Raw genomic sequence first — 18,068 nt, 5'->3', positions numbered from 1 at the left:
TAGAATAGGAACATTCATATGGAAAATGATCAGTTCTGCCTACAAAAGTCTAGCAAGGTAACTCAGAGGTGATGACTTTATATCCATGGTGGCTTGATCAGTTGAGGAAGAAAGAAAAAGACACCTTTTACATAAGAAGGTAGAAAGTCATGGTTTTTAATTGAATCACCTCTGTTCCATGTGAGTTTTTATCAGGTTGGTAGGAGAATCTTATTTTGCCCTTGAAATCACTCTTTTGTTAAGACCGACACTTAAGACAGTCTGATACTTAATGAAACGACTCAGATTCCAATAACGGATGGGTGGATAAACACATTGTGGTAAATTTTAAATATGCAATCCTATTCATTAATAGAAAATATATCAAATTATGGATTCATAGAACAACTAGATGATTCTCAAAAATATTTTGCTAAGTCCAAGAATATACGCACAAAATACTGTATATAGTTTCATTCCATTTATATGAAATATAGTTAGGAAAGTACATTGTGATTATCAAAAGCTAGATATGTGAGAAAGCAACTGTCAGCAAAGGGATAAAAAAAACATATTGTAAGTGATGAAATGTTCTATGTATCAATTGTGGTAGCAGTTATAGGGATATACACATTTGTCAAAACACAATGAGTTGTGCTTAAAGTGGGCACATTTTATTGCATGTAAATTACATAATAATAAAGTAATATTTTTAAAAACCTTTAATATTTTATTATTATTACCAAATAAAAGTAAGTTAAGGATAAAAGAAGTTAAATCCCTTGTTCAAATTACACATATCAAACTTTAAAAGCAAAATTCAAATTCATTTGTACCCATTATCTATTATATAGTACACTTTATCTATAGGGATTTGTTATTTGTGAAGAAAAGATGTATCCATTAATAGAATAAAATATTAAAACTATATGATCATCTCAATAAATGCATAAAACGTATTTTACAATACTCACCATCCTATCATAAAAACTCTCAACAAATTGGGTATAGAAAAAGCCTACATGAATATAATAGAGGCTGTATTTGACAAGCCCACAACTAATATCATACTTCATGGTGAAAACTTGAAAGTTCTCCTCTATGTTCAGAAATTAGACAAAGGTGACCACTATCGCCACTCTTATTCAACATAATACTGGAAGTCCAAGCTAGAACAATTAGGCAAGAAAAAAGCATCCAAAATCAGAAAGAAAGAAGTAAAATTGTCTCTACAGATGATACGATCTTATACACAGAAAACCTTAAAAACACTATCAAACAACTGTTAGAATAAATGAATTCAGTAAGTTTATGCAGAATGAAAAATTACAATGCAAAAATAAGTTACATCTTTATATAGTAATAACAATGGGCTATTTGAGGAAGAAATAAAGAAAAAATCTCTTTTAAAATAACATGAAAAAAAAAAAACACTTAGGAACAAATTTAACCAAAACATAAAGATCTTGTGGCACCTGGGTGGCTCAGTGGGTTAAGCCTTTGCTTTCAGCTCAGGTCATGATCTCAGGGTCCTGGAATCAAGCCCACATTGGGCTCTATGCTCAGCAGGAAGCCAACTGCCCCCCCCACTCTGTCTGCCTCTCTGCCTAATTGTGATCTCTCTGTCAAATAAATAAATAAAATCTTTTAAAAAACATAAAGATCTGTACACTAAAAACAAGTCTTTGATGAAAGAAATTGAAAAAGACATAAATAAAATTAAAAAAAAATACCAAGGGTTTATGGAGTCAAAGAAAGTTAAAATTGTTAAAATGTCCATACTCCCCAAACTCATCTGTGAGTTCAATACCAGTCAAAAAAAAAAAAAAAAAATAGCCCTAAAATTCATATGGAACCACAAAAGACCTCAAATAGCCAAGACAAACATGAGAAAGGACAAAGCCAGAGGTATCACACTTTCTCGTTTCAAATTATTTTACAAAGCTATAATAATGAAAATAGCATGGTACTGGCATAAAACAAAACAAAACAAAACAAAACAAAGCGGGGGGAAAAAAACAGACACATAGACCAATAAAACAGAATTGTGAGCCTAGAAATAAATCCATGCATATAAGGTCAACTGGTATTTGACAAGGGAGTCAAAAATACGCAATGTGGAAAGGATAGTTTCTTCAGTGAGTGGTGATGGGAAAACTGGATAACCACATGCCAAACAATTACATTGGACCTCTATCTTATACCACACACAGACAAATTAACTTGAAATGGATTAAGGACTTAAATCTAAGACCTGCCATAGGAAATAAGTTATTTGACATTGATCTTGGCAATGGTTCTCTGTAAATGACACCAACAGCACAAGCAACAAAAGGAAAATTAGACTACATCAAATTTAAAAGCTTCTGCACAGCAAAAGAAACAATCAACAAAATGAAAACACAACCTACGAATTGGGAGACATTATTTGCAAACAATATATGCAAGAAGAGGTTAACATCCAAAATACATAAAGAACTTATACAACTCAATACAAAAAACAAAGAACCAATTAAGAAGTGGACATGGGATCTGAATAAATTTTTCCCAAGAAAACATGCAAATAACTGAAAGATAATGAAAAAATGCTTCAGAGAAATGCAAATGAAAACCACAGTGAGCTGTAACTTCACAGCTATTAGAATGGCTATTATCAAAAAGACGAAAGATAAGTTCTGGAGAAGACATGGAGAAAAAGCAACCCATGTGCATTTGCTGATGGAAATGTAAATTGGTACAGTCAGTATGGAAACAGTAGGGAACTTGCTCAAAAAATCAAAAATAGAACTATGGTGCGATCCAGTAAGCCCTCTTTCTGGGGATATATCCAGAGGAAATGAAATCATGATCTTGTAGAGATATCTGCACCCTCACATGCACTGCAGCATTAATCACAATAGTCAAGATATGGAAACAAGTGTCCATTTGCAGATAGATGGAGGAACAAAGATGATATACAATGGAAGATTATCCCATCATTAAAAAGTGGAAATTGCCATTGGTGTCAACATGGATGAGGCTTGAGGGTATTAGGTTAAGTGAAATAAGTCAGAGAGACTAAGACTATATGATCTAACTTTTATGTGGAATCTAAGAAAGTCAGACTCACAGAAACAGAGTACAATGCTGGTTGGCAGGGCTGGGGATGTGAGAAATGGGGAGATGTTGGTCAAAGGCAACAAGCCTTCAGTTATAAGATGAATAAGTTCTGGGGAATCTAATGTATTACATGGTGACTACAGTTAACAATACTGTCCTGTATCCTGGAAAGTGCTAAGAGAATAGATCTTCAATGTTTTCACCACTACCACCACTACACACAAACAAATTGTGCTTATATGACACAATTCATGTGTTAACTCATAGTCTTTTGATAATCATTTCACAACATATACATGTATCAAATCATCAAATTGTACACCTTAAGCCGCTACAATGTTATATGTCAACTATATCTCAATAGAGCTAGAAAAAAGCACTAGACTTAGTAAATTCCCAAGATTAAAATCATAAGGCATATGCTCTCAGACAACAAAACTAAATTACAAATAAAGAACAATGAAATATCTTCTAAAGTTCCAAATACATGGTAATTAAGCCTGGTCTTCTGAATGGCCTATAGGCTAAAGAAGGCGGCACTGGGAAAATAAGAAAATTTTGCAAACTGAATGTAAAAAGTACCAAATTTAGTGGTTTTCAACTAAAGTTGTGTTTAGGTAAACTGTATAAGCATTTATATGAGAAAAGTAGTGAAATTCAAATCAATAATCTAAACCTTCACTTAAAAATCTGGAAAAGAAGATAAACGATAATGCCAAGAAATTTTCAATTTTTAAAATTCAAGTGACACAGAAAGTATTCTTTCTTTTCCTAGACCTGAGTATGTAAATTCAGGCTTGCAGGTCAGAAGGAAGAAGTCAGTCCCTATAGTTCAGAGGCCACAGACAGGATCGACAAAACTCTGAAGCAGGAAAAAAAAAAAAAAAAAAAAAAAAGATCGCTGTATTCCTCTCGTCCAATTCCCTTACTGACCTTTTCTAAAAGCACATTCACAAGAAACAGGAATCACTCTCCTGACTCATGCTTTTTAGCTTTACTTAGTAGGTCAGAGAAGTACAGAAAGATGTTTCATAAAGACTCCTAGTCTCAAAAGATAGATGGTAATAGGAATAAAATAAATCCAAGGAACTGAGCTAAGAGCATCTTTATCCTGTTTATCGTTGTAAACAATAAGAACACAGGAATGTCCTAAGACATAGTAAGTGGGAATTTCTCTTAGAGCAGTGCTTCTCAAATTTAATATGCTTACAAATCACCTATGATGTGATTAAAACCCAGATTTGGATGTAGTGGATCTAAGCGCAGAATGTGGTGCTAAATTTCTAATAAACCCCAAGATGACGTTGTTGCTGCTGATCTGTGGACCACATGTTGAGGAACAAGAGCCTAGATTCATAAGTGAAACTCATTTTTTCTCAGACTTGAGATTTTTAGCTGAGACATTTGAGACATATTCATAGAAAATATCAAAATACATCATCAGGATGCAAAGATATTTGAGCCAAAGGTTTACTTATGATTTACTGGAAACTGGAGGCAGTTCCATCTTAGTGACCATATTCCTTCTGAGGACATTCTTCAAGGCTTGCTTTACATCTTTGTTCCGTAAACTGTATATCAGTGGATTAAGCAGCGGACTTACAAAGGTGTAGAAGACAGCTATGATTTTGGATTCCTCGACAGTCTTGTCTGTAGGTGGTCTCACATACATGCAGAAGAGTGTCCCATAAAACAGGGTCACTGCCATCATGTGGGAACCACAGGTGGAGAATGCCTTGTGCCTTCCCTCTGCTGATTTGATCCGGAGGATGGCAGCAATAATGAAGGCGTAGGACACCAGGATGATGCTGAGGGAGTTGGAGAGGTTGAAGCCAGCTGATATGAGCATGGCATGCTCTTTGACATAAGTATCAGAGCAAGCAAGCTTAATGAGTGGTGGGTCAGCACAGTAGAAGTGGTTGATGACATTGGATCTACAGAAGCTCAAGCGGAAGGTCAGGATGGCCTGCAAAAGCCCATCTGAGAAGCCGTAGACATAAGGAAATGCGGCCAAGCAGATGCAGATGCGCCTGGACATTTTCATACTATAGTGCAAAGGGTTACATATGGCCACATAGCGGTCATAGGCCATTGCTGCCAGCATGTAAAACTCAGTGAGGAGAAGTGCGATGAAAATGTAACACTGTGTAAAGCAGCCAGCAAAGGTGATGGTCTTCTTCTCTGACAAGAAATTACTCAACATCTGCGGGGTGGCATTTGAGGTGTAGCACAAGTCTACAAAGGCCAAATTAGTGAGGAAGAAGTACATGGGCGTGTGAAGGTGAGAGTCCAGCCTGATCAATAATATCAGGCCCAGGTTGCCTAAGAGGGTGGCGAGGTACACACCCAGAAACAGCACAAAGAGGAGAGGCTGGAGTTCGGGGCTATCTGTAAGCCCCAGGAGAATGAATTCTGTTATTGCACTCTCATTTGTGATGGACATTTTCTCAGAGTCTGGACCTGTGCTAGAAACAATAGAAATGAAGGAGACAGGAAGGTACAAATCATATTACTGACTATTACAATGATTTTTCTCAGTATCTACATGTATCATTCATATTATACTACCCTAAACAGATTCTGTACTTCTACTAATTCATTATTTCATTTGTCTTTGTATTGAATTACTATTATATTTCTCTATATAGACACCTACATTTATACCTATAGCTATACCTAAGGATAACAATATTTATATCTATTCCTATATCCATATATACAACTGAGCTACATATCCTCTTTTTCTCTGCAATATTTTTGGCTTCTCAAACTCTACTTATCCTACAAGGCTTGGTATGTTTTATGCTTCCAGCACAAGCTGCCTACTTCTCATTCATTCTGTAGCACATTACATCACCATAATGTGTCTACTTTCCACTCCTCAAATACTCCTTCCTCAGGGGCAGGGACAAAGTCTAGCTCATTATTGCACCATGATTTATTTATTTATTTATTTATTTTGTTTGTTTGTTTGATTTTATTTATTTATTTAGAGAGAATGTGTGTGAGTGGGGGGGGGAATGGGGGAGGGGCAGAAGGAGATAAAGAATCTCTGGCAGACTCTGTGCTGAGCTCAGAGCTGGATGGGGAGGCTTAATCCCACAACACTGAGACATGACATGAACCGAAATCAAGAGTTGGATGCTCCACCAACAGAGCCGCGCAGATGCCCTGTGTACTCTGACTTCTAAGTACTTTTTATGTACTGAATTTTAAAATTAAAAGAAAAAATAGGGTAAGCATGAAAAATGAATTACTTATAAGTGTTTTACTCATCTCCGTATCCCCATGGAGCTTGACATGACAGCATGTCCTTAGGAGAATTAAGAGCTTTTGAATTTTAATGTACAAAGATATTTCTTAGAAAGCTTCTTAATCAAGAAAAGTCACAGAAAGTTTGTTTAAGAACCTCTTATGTGGGATATGGGTATCTTCATATGTAAAAATTACCCAGGAGATTATAAAGTAGATGTTCCCAGATTCACAATTTTAAAAGTCATAGAGTTTTCGTAAACTTATGGCAAATAAATGAACAAAGAATCATCAAGTCACATTAATTCTCACTCAGTATTTCACAAACAGTCTACAGTAATGATATAATGTGCCAATAAAGAAACAAGTTTTGCATTGTCAGTATTTATGTTGTTAATCACAACTTCTTTCTATCTATAGGTATGACAATCCCCATGGCTTTTTTAGCTCTCCTTTACAACATTACTGGTGTTGAATTTCCTCTTCCTTCCTCTCAAATGCCTTTTTTTGCCTTCTCCCTTCTCTCATATTCAATTTTTTAAAAAAACTTGCCCGATTCTTATCTCATTTCAAAATGAGTCACTGAAACTTAGTTTAGTCTAAGCTTTAGAAAGCCAATGACAGTGTCTTTTTGTGCTTTATCTCCTTTATCCAGAAGGGTAAGTACTTAACATTTGTTGAATGCACTAGTAACATCTACTGATAATGACCAAGGATCCTTAAGCATGAGTTTTCATTTCCTCATTTGTAAATGGGAATGAGAACATCTGTTTTGCCTGCCCCTAAGGTCATTGTGGACATCAAACTAGATGTTCATAAAGTGTTTATTGATACTCCACACATCATGTGGATAAGACCCTGCAGATGCCAAAATGAACAGAACCTTCAAAAATCCCTGCCCTTCTAGCATTCGCATCTAGTAGACAGAGACAAAGAAGAATGCAACTAAGTAAATGATGATTCAAATGGCAGTGTTAGAGAGAAAAATTAAGAAAATGGAGTTTTGGAGGGGAGGAGAGTGGGGGGTTGGGTGAGCCTGGTGGTGGGTATTAAGGAGGGCACATATTGCATGGAGCACTGGGTGTGGTGCATAAACAGTGAATCTTGGAACACTGAAAAAATAAAATAAAAATTTTAATAAAGAAAAAAAGAAAGCAAATGGAGTTTTGTGGAGAGGGTGTTCAACTTTTAAATAGTAACATCACTGAAGTACTTGTGAAAAGGTGACTTTTTTTAGCAACAAACTGAAGGAGGATGAGCACAAGCAGTGAACTTATTTTAAGGAGGTATTCTAGGAAGAATAAAGAATGGAGACAAAGGCACCATATGTGATCTTTCTTTGGAACTGCTAAGGATGTGTGTATGTGTACAGGTTTCATGCAGAGGAGTGCAAAAGTCCCTGCTTAGATGTTCCCTAAAATGTAAATGATTCACTTCTTTGGAAGCCTGATTCATCTCCACTTATGAGTTTCCTACCAAGAATAAAAATGACCTTCACTGCAGAACAAAAGTCAGTAGAGAGTTGTAGCTACAGTTCCGGAAGTGTCTAGCAGGAAATTACCCATTAAACAGCATATTTCTTGGGGCGCCTGGGTGGCTCAGTGGGTTAAAGCCTCTGCCTTCGGCTCAGGTCATGATTCCAGGGTCCTGGGATCGAGCCCTGCATCGGGCTCTCTGCTCAGCGGAGAGCCTGCTTCCGCCTTTCTCTCTGCCTGCCTCTCTGCCTACTTGTGATCTCTGTCTGTCAAATAAATAAATAAAATCTTTAAAAAAATAAAAAATAAAAAAATAAACAGCATATTTCTTTAAATGACATCAAAAGGGCTGCAAAGGAGGTAATTTCATATTCATTTGCACCCAGGAAACCCTAGAAAGAGGGTAGACAGTGTTCCCAGGACAGAGAAAAAAGGAAAAAAAAGATCAGGATTTCATACAAAATTTCCGATTTATAAAACGCATGGCAGGAAATTGGACTTGAAAGTCTCAGTTGCAGAAAAACTCATTTATTGCATATCACTTAATGACTGCCTGTGGGATATGAAATAGTCCAGACCCATGAACTCAGTGACTTGTTGGGATCCAGAAATATCCACTCAAAAGTAGCACAGAAGTCCTTTTGCAGAGAAAGAAGATCACAGACAACCCAGCAGCCTGTGTCAAGCTAGAGTGAAAGGTGAGTATCTTCTGAACAAGTTGTGGCTTTAGTAGTTTACAACTAAGCAAAGTCCCTAACTAATGAGGAAAGAACCAACAAAGGAGTTGCAAAAGGACAGTACAAAGCTGCAAGTGGTAAAACCTGGAACTAGGATTAGCTAATAAACAGGGTCCAGTACAAAATAAGAATGTTAGTTATCTATGTTCAAAAATAATGAAGCATTTCAGGATGGTGACAGCTGGGCATGAAACCTAGCTTAACATGCTTCTGAAATCAGGTGAGTTCAACTGCACAAGATGCTTGCCCATGAAGCCAAGTGTTTCTGGAACACAGAGACTAACAGAGCTGATAATGGGGATATAGAAGGAGGATAGCACTCCTGTGAAAAGAAGAAGTGAACAGAAGAAAAAGGAGAAAAGGAAAAAAAAAGAAAAAGTCAGGCAAGGATTCAGCCCTGGTGAGAATGTGCTAGAGGGCAACACGACTTAATGGGTTGGCTGTCTAGATCAATTTTGTAGCCTGTTCAGTTACAAGAGAATGAGAAAACATATCGTTTCTGAAAATTAAAAAAAAAAGAAAAGGAAGTAAGTTAAGGAAGAACGCTTAGCAAAAATTCAGTGGAAGAATGGTCCTTAGACTTCCTCCTTTTTTTTTCTAATATAAATTTCATAAAAATCTAATGAAACCAATGTAACTATGGATCCACAAAGAGGATAAATGCACACACTCAAAATCTTGCCAAAAAGTAAAGAAATAGATAGGTGATATATGATTATAGAAAGAAATAGATAGGTGATAGATGATTAGATAGATAGATGGTAGAGAGATGGTAGATAGATAGGTGATGCTGGATAGATAGATACATAGATAAATAAATAGATAATAGATGATGATGATAAATAAATGGAAGATAGGTAGATGACAGTTGATAGATAGAGGATAGATGATAATAGATGATAGAGAGATAGATGATAGCTGGTGATGGCAGATGATAGATAGATAGATGGATGGATGATAGGTGATAGACAGATTAAAAAAGTAAAGGGCTTTTAGATCCCCTGGCTCGAGGTCTAAGAACTTTATTTTAAGGTAAACGCTCACACATGCCTGAAAATGTCCTCATGTTTTTCTACAGCGAGTAGAACTTCTGCCTTTTTTTTTTTTTTATTATTCTGTACCTGTGACAGATCTGTAAAATATTATCAAGGGAGATCAATAGAAATTCCAAAGACTGTTTTTTAAGGAAATTAGTTGAGGTTCAAACCCAGGAACTGAGAACAGAAGGCTTTGCTTGGGCTTATTTCATGCAAACAAGGTGCAAATTACCGTGCCTCAATTTGAGACATTTTGCAATCTCCGCTTGGCTAAAAATAAAGAACATGAAAACACAAACACTTACTTCTCGTTCTGAAATGCACCTATTTTCTCACTTCTGATTAAGGAACTTCACTGGGGCCTTTCTAGGCTATGAAATGTAGCTACCTTTATACTAGGATGTGGGAGGTACAGACAGGTCGTCAAGCAAGTCTCAGAAGATCTTGAGAATAACATCAATGAGTGTTACATGGGGAATCAGGCCTCTGCGGAATAATTAGGACACTCTGGGATCAGAAAGCTAATCAAATGCCTCGATCTTGTTTTCCATCATTTTAAATTTCCTATTTGCCCTAAGATCTCTGGGGAAGGAACACCAGAAACGCTCCATCTCAAAATTTTAATGATCATCTGAGTTTTCCAATTTTTTTCTTTCACACTAAGACTGTTTTCTCCCCTAAACTCCAGAGCTCTCAGAATGGCCCTGGAGGAACATCACAGGCTTGCAGAGGGTCAGCCATAGGTAACACTGTGAAAAACACAGGGTATTGGCTAATGGCTTGGTGAGTACTTCCTATGTGTGGACAACTTTCATGTAGGTAATTAAATGTCCTCAAAATAACCCTAAGAGGCAAAGACTCCATCCTGAATGTTCAGCTGAAGAGACAGAGTCTCCACTAAAGCAGCAGTGAAGGACTAACACCCCCAGTGCCACAGAACCATCACGTGGCAGGGTAGAACTCGACGCCCCTCTGCACATGCGCAGTGGACTCTCTTTTCAATGGTAGGTAGCTGCCGTACCTCAACCTGCAGTCACACTTTGTCTTGTTCAAATCTGGCTTTCAATATTCCCTGAGCTTCCCCTCTACTCAGCACCTTCCTCATTCCCGTCAGATTCAAGTTGCTCCGAGAAATAGGAAAGGCTCAAATAGATCTCTCTCAAAAGATGCTTTCTCTGCCTACACAGAACCAAGAACTTAGTGCTTTGCCATGTGCTTTAAGGGCTCTGCCCCCATCCCTGTCTAACACACTCTGTTTCACTACCTGCCAATATCTCTCTTGCCGCCATGACACTGCAAACCCTTGCAGGCAAGGACTGTGATCTCAACATCTAGTCCAGTCCCTGCACGATGGTAGCTTATCAACAGATACTTGCTAGATAATATAAGGAGTGTGAAATGTATGCTTAATTCTGTGAACACACAACAAATCTTCGTTATCCAGCCCCCTCCCAAGTAACTTTGCGTTTTATGAAACATATTTCTTTCTTCCTCACACATGAAATCTGTAGGGAGATGAAATGGAATCAGTGACTAATTAGTTTAAGAATCCACAGGAAAGAAATCAGAATGGGGGTGATTAATCATAGGTGACAGGCATTAGACACTCAGTGTGGGCCAGGTATTAGGCTTAGCACCTTGCAAGCATTAGTTCAGTAATTTCTCACACCACTCCATGGGGCATTGGTACTCTCATCTTCAGTTAACAGATGGGAAACTGAGGCTAAGAGAGATTAAGAAACTTTTCCTTGTTGAAGCAAATTATAAATTGTGAGCCTGGGATTCAAACAGGCCAATGGATAGTCCTTGATACCACATTGTTGACAGTTAAGCAAAGAAATGTGACAAGCTCACACCATGCTAAACATTCTGTGGGTTTACTGACATTCATTCATTCATCCACAAGGTTAAAAACATTCAGGGAAAGCCTTGTATTTACCACTGTACTGTCAACATAGAGAGTATAAGAGAAAGTGAAAAGCTTTGTGTCCTTAAACAGTTTCTGTTCTGAAGCAAGGATATGTAAATTTTAGTTTCACAGTAGGGTTTTCAATTCATTAGATTCATAAAGACCATGGTGGAAAGTAGTGCAGAGTAGTATTTTCCATCAAATGATTATAATGCAAAGGGCATAATGATAGTTTATTAACTCAATATTTATCTATTGAGAATCACCTATATTCTAGGTTTGGGAAAAATACTCGCTTTAAAATAGCAAGCAAAACCAGATATGGACCTTGCCCTCTGGAGCTGACAATCTGGGGATGACACAATCATGAATAAATGATACAAATATCTTACAAATGTAAACTTATAGTTGTGAAAAGTCCTGTACATTAAAGTTCTATTATACCAAGAAAACATAAACTCGGAGGATAGAGCTAACTTGGAGAAATCAGCCAAGGAGCCACCAAAGATGGAGCAGGATAAATATAGCTAATACCAACAAAGACAAAAACTGAAACTAAAAATACGCCAAATTTAAAATGAGAAGAAAATTTACCTATGGAAAAATAACAGATAATCTAGTAATATGTTCCTCTCTAAAACAAATTTATACAGGCCAGTAAATGAAATATTTTATGTGTATTGAAAGGAAATACCACTCTATCTATATCTATATCTGAATGAATTCCTCTTGGAGAGTTAAAGTTAAAATGAGAGAGTTTCAGACAAATAAAAAACAGACTTTCTCTCACAGAAACTGTCATTGAGAACTTATAATTAAGGGTATAAGTCATGTGCAAGAAAACTAGACCCAGAATGAAAAGTGGTTGCAAAAGGAATAGTGAGAGAGTCATTGACAAAAATGGCTAATATTAAAGGAACATTAATAACAAATAAATATTCAGTAAAGTTATAATTGCAGTCATGTATAACAATATTTAAATAGCCTATTATTAAGTGATAATTTATTACCAACCATATATTATATACTTCTTTATGATACCATATGATATAGAAGCAGGAGTACTCAGAATTAAAATATTCCATAATCCTTTAAAAAATAAAATAAAATAATAAAATAAAATATTCCATAACCATTTTATTATTCTAAGCAAATATGACTAATGAAGACTTAGTTAAGGGACACCTGGGTGGCTCAGTAGGTTAAGCCTCTGCCTTCAGCTCAGGTCATGATCCCAGGGTCCTGGGATCCAACCCCACATCGGCCTTTCTGCTCAGCAGGGAGCCTGCTTCCCGTACCCCCGCCTGCCTCTCTGCCTACTTGTGATCTCTCTCTCTGTAAAATAAATAAATAAAATCTTAAAAAAATAAATAAATAAAAAATAAAACACCAAAGGTGAGCAGGAGGGTATCATGATACGGAGGAGTATGCAAATTGTCCAGCAAGAAATGAACCACCTGTATTACCTGAAGAGATAAAAACAATAATGCCCCACTTTTCTTGCCATGTTCTTTCTGAACACTTACACCTAGATGTGGCAGAGTGAGGTTTGGGAATTAGACTGGTTTACAAAAGAGAGAAAAGCTGAGCATGGCATGCAGAACTGACAACAGATTGCAACATATGTTAACACCAAGGTCAGGAACACTTGTAATCGCAAGTCCCAAACAAAAGGGTGGGCACAGACCTCAGCGTGAATGAAAAAGCTATAAATAGCTTTTTATCTTCCTCATTCTCACAGCCACTGCCATTGGTTCATTGAAGTGGGTATCACCTGCCTTCTGCGAAAATAACAGACATGACCTCTGGGGAATAAAGTATTTCTATGCATCTTAATCGTATCTTCTGTAAGAGACCCTACAGGAAAATTCTCCAATGTTCAAACTTCGAGAAGAAGGGTGGTAAAATTATTTTTATAAAAATAGTCAGCATTGATGAAGGAATTGGCAGATTGGTCCCACGATAGAGAACCGGACTGATACAAATCCAAAACTTGATTCATGACAGAATTTTCCCTAAAACCTTAATGAGAAACATATGCAGTATTGAAGATACAGACAATGTATCACTTTCATTAAAAATCAGGATGAAAGATTATTTTGCAACATTTAGGATATCAACAAAAATAAAGACTTAAATATGCAAAACTGTAAAGCCATTGAAAGAGAATATCTTTATATTAAGAAAGAATTTAGACAAGACATACAAAGCACAAGCACAAAGAGAAGATTAAAATTTGAACTATATTAGAATGAAAAATATCGGGGCGCCTGGGTGGCTCAGTGGGTTAAGCCGCTGCCTTCGGCTCAGGTCATGATCTCAGGGTCCTGGGATCGAGTCCCGCATCGGGCTCTCTGCTCAGCAGGGAGCCTGCTTCCCTCTCTCTCTCTCTCTCTGCCTGCCTCTCCGTCTACTTGTGATCTCTCTCTCTGTCAAATAAATAAATAAAATCTTTAAAAAAAAAAAAGAAAAAGAATGAAAAATATCCATCCCACCAAGTCTATCAGGCACAAAAGCGAAGTACAAGCTAAAATCAGGTTGAAATATAGACATTGCAGAAATCATTAAAAGGCTAGTACCTAGTATAGAATTTATAAAGAGCTATCACAAATGTACAAAATAAAGATAAAATAACCCCGCTGAAAATGAACAAAGAATACAGACATACAACCAAAGAAAAGAAAACTCTGCAAGTAGCATCAAAGCACTTAAAAACACTTCTTTCCACTTAAAATGACAACGCAAAAGCTTAAACAAGAAAGGAGAATCCCTTAAACCCATCAGACCTGAAAGCATTTTGCAAGTCTGATAATATATAGTATTGATAAGAATACGGAGTAAAGACCAATCTTGCACACTGTTTGCAGGAGAGCAGATGGATAGAGTAATTTGGCCCTTTTCTCTGAATTTAAAGATGTTCTTTTCTTATAACACAGAAATTACCCTCCAGGGAGTGTACCTGAGAGGATCTCTTGAACTGGTACACACTCAGAATTCCAGAGGAAAATGCATTGCTAGATTTTCATATTATCCAGAACAGGAAAAATAGATGCATTTATCAAGAATAGAATGGATAAAGGGGCACCTGGGTGGCTCAGTGGGTTAAAGCCTTTGCCTTCAGCTCAGGTCATGGTCTCAGGGTCCTGGGATCGAGCCCCGCATGGGCTCTCAGCTCAGTGGGGACCCTGCTTCCTCCTCTCTCTCTGCCTGCTTCTCTGCTTACTTGTGATCTCTGTCAAATAAATAAATAACATTTAGAAAATAATAATAGAATGGATAGATAGTGCGTGGTATGTGTATACACTCACATAGACTATCTCAGTGAAAACTGATGCTACATGAACCAGCAGGGAAGAATCTAACCACATTTACTGAAAATAAAATAATTTGCAAGAGGAGAGCATAATTCATTATTACCAAATTTTAAATCTTGCTAAATAACATTATTTAAATCTATGAATACATAAACACCAGCAACTGTTAGAACTCTCCATAGGGATAAAAACATTAAATTCAATGACAGTTGAATGCAGGCAATGGAGAGAGGAACAGAATCAGGCAAGGAGGGCTCAATTTGAGAAGATCTGAGTATGTGAAATGTCTGAAGCAAAGTGGCAAAGATGAAGACTTAATGATGATCACTCACGCTTGTACAGGTGGTCTTTACACTATTTTTTTTATTTTTGCATATGTGTTGGAAACAGTCCATAATAAAAAATTAACAAGTGAAACTGCTAAATTAGTTTTATTATGGAAATGATTGATATAAAGTCAGCCTATTTAAGGAAAGTTGCCATTCCACCTGAATCCTTATGAATGAGGATACCATTGAACCAGTAGCATAATTCTACATATTGGTTAGAGTAATAATCTGAGATTCAGAAAGATAATCATTGTTATATGATTTCTATAAAAGAAAAAGGGAAAAATTTCTTACAGACAATGGTAGAGATGTTTCCAGAAATTAGTTTGGAAATTATTAAAAACTACAAAAGCAAAGAGACAGTCATTGACATAACATCATTTGATAATTATTTTATAACTTAGTACCAATATGAGTATATAGATGGAACCCTCTTTCTTGAATTCATGGAGCACTAAGAATGCCATCTGGTTTTTTCTTTCAATTTCTGAGTCATTTTTAATTTATTGAGCTGAAACTATCAATATTAGCAAATAATTTGACACTTTTTTTCTCAACTTCCATATGTGAATAAGTAAGACAAAAAACACGTAATGACAGAAAGTGATTTGCTAATTGTAAATGTTCATTAATTGGTCAGATAATAAAATATCCTATATATATATATATACACTTGTGATCAAAGTGTCTATTTAAGAAATAACTTCTTTTTTTTTTTTTAAGATTTTATTGATTTATTCAACAGAGAGAGAGAGAGAGATCACAAGTAGGCAGAGAAGCAGGCAGAGAGAGAGGGGGAAGCAGGCTCCCTGCTGTGCAGAGAGCCTGATGTGGGGCTCGATCCCAGGACCCTGAGATCATGACCTGAGCTGAAGGCAGAGGCTTAACCCACTGAGCCACCAGGCGCCCCAAGAAATAACTTCTTTTTGACAACTTTCTTGATTGCACTTTTAACATCTTTGTTCCACAGGCTATAGATCAAAGGGTTTAACATAGGACTCACAAAGATATAAAACACTGCAACAATTTTCCCCTGTTCTACAGATGTCTCAGAAGGGGGTCTCAGGTGCATGCAGAACAGTGTCCCATAAAAGATGGTGACAGCCGTCAAATGGGACCCGCAGGTGGAGAAGGTTTTCCGCCTCCCCTCAGCAGACCGGATACGCAGAATGGCTGAGAAAATGAAAATGTAGGAGATGAGAATGATGGCCAGAGAACAGGTGAGATTAAAACCAGCCACCACGAACATGGCAGTTTCTTTGACATAAGTATCTGAGCATGCAAGGACTATGAGAGGTGGGTCTGCACAGTAAAAGTGGTTGATTTCATTGGGTCCACAGAAGGAGAGGCGAAGCATCAGGATGGTCTGTGCCAGACCATTTGCAAAGCCATAAACATAAGGGGTAGCCACGAGAGAGAAGCAGACACATCGGGACATCTTGCTGCTATACAACAAGGGTTTGCAGATGGCCATGTAGTGGTCATAGGCCATCACTGTGAGCATATAATAATCAGTGATCACCAGGGCAATGAAAAAGTGGAATTGTATCATGCAACCCAGAAAGGAAATGGATTTTCTCTTGGATAAGAAATGAATCAGCATCTGAGGAGCGACACTGGTGGCGTAACAGAGATCCACAAAGGAGAGTGACTGAGGAAGAAATACATTGGAGTGTGAAGTTTCGAGTCACTTCTGATCAGCAAAATCATGCTCATGTTGCCGATCACCGTGATAAGGTAGATGACTAGGAAAACTACAAAAAGGACAGGCTGCAACTCAGCTCGATCTGTCAGTCCCAGGAGAATAAACTCAGTCACCACTGTGTCATTTTTCTTTAACATTGTGTGTCTTTGGCTTCAAATGAGGGCTAAAAGAAAGGAAATAAAATGTCTTTTGTCATGTGTCCCTTACCCACATCATATCATCTGATCAGTCTTCTCTAAAACTTGTAAGAACACTTGTGACATAAAGAAATAGCTGAGGAAATATGCAATTGATACTTTAAACCTCTAAAATAGTATAGCGTTCCTTTGAGGAGGGCATTCATATTTTAAATGTTTTTCTGCAAGTCCCCTCATGTTGAAAAGACTTTATCTTCTCTGCAAGATTTATTACATTAGTTCACTTACAATTTCCTTAAATGCTATTGTGTTTTGAACATTGCAGTCCTTTGTTTCTCGGTATATTTTTGATATTGTATATAAATCCTCATCTATTTTGCGCAATTGAATGAAACAACACACATCCCTGCAGAACTTGTCCTCCTGCCCCTCTGAACTCAAGACCAAGTCAAGCCGTTTGTTCCCTAACCCTGCAACGCATGTCCTTTCTCTTTGTGTCTCCTCTACTCAGAAGGCCCTCATATCACCAAATCCTACTTAACTTTTAAGGCTTAGCCTAGGATCTCCTTTGCCTTGTGTATTAATGCCAAATATCAGGGCCAAAAATTCGTTCATGGTACATAAAAATCAATTATATATTTGGTATAAGAAAAAATACGTGTACAGTACATAAACTATATATATGTATGCATATAAGATATAAACACACATATATATTGGTGACACTGAGTATTCATTGGAGGAGTGATTAGGGAAAACATATTAAAATGTTCCCTGGTGTAGGGAAGGAGACAGTAAAGAAAAGATTAACAAAGATATTCTTACTTTATAATAACCTTATTGTCACTCTGCCACCTTTTAACGCTTGTAAAAATTAAGAAAAATTCTATAACAAATTCTATTTAAGTTTTACAGAACATGGAAATGATATTACTGGTATAATATTCATACTAATTATACAACTGAACAAGATATAAGATACCCTCGCGTGCATCTCCTCCCATTTTTCAGGATAAAAGTACCATAAAGACCATCATGGGAAACCTACACTGTCCTTCAATAACACACACTGCCTCTTACTAATAGCTACAAGGC

The 18,068-nt window shown here is 36.9% G+C and overlaps 2 protein-coding genes across 2 annotated transcripts; both read right to left on the bottom strand.

Annotated features, from left to right (window-relative positions):
- Window positions 1–4,552: 4,552 nt before the first annotated feature.
- LOC111149783 (olfactory receptor 5M11) lies at window positions 4,553–5,521 on the bottom strand. The gene has a single exon (XM_022507045.1). It carries the CDS (start codon window positions 5,519–5,521, stop codon window positions 4,553–4,555), a length of 969 nt encoding a protein of 322 aa, XP_022362753.1.
- A 4,261-nt stretch (window positions 5,522–9,782) lies between these two features.
- On the bottom strand, window positions 9,783–16,973 carry LOC111149552 (olfactory receptor 1030-like). Its single transcript, XM_022506646.1, is given in 4 exon segments — window positions 9,783–9,849; window positions 10,844–10,954; window positions 16,052–16,781; window positions 16,784–16,973. Coding segments are annotated over 4 exon segments (1,098 nt in total).
- Window positions 16,974–18,068: the final 1,095 nt, after the last annotated feature.

Source organism: Enhydra lutris, unplaced genomic scaffold (genome assembly GCF_002288905.1).
Source record: "Enhydra lutris kenyoni isolate GAN:26980312 unplaced genomic scaffold, ASM228890v2 scaffoldscaffold22, whole genome shotgun sequence".
Classification (NCBI taxonomy): domain Eukaryota; kingdom Metazoa; phylum Chordata; class Mammalia; order Carnivora; family Mustelidae; genus Enhydra; species Enhydra lutris.
This window is presented reverse-complemented; position numbering and strand designations above follow the sequence as displayed.

Coding starts and splice junctions, on each gene's coding strand:
- LOC111149783 (XM_022507045.1), bottom strand. CDS start 5,521: ATGTCCATCACAAATGAGAGTGCAATAACAGAATTCATTCTCCTGGGG.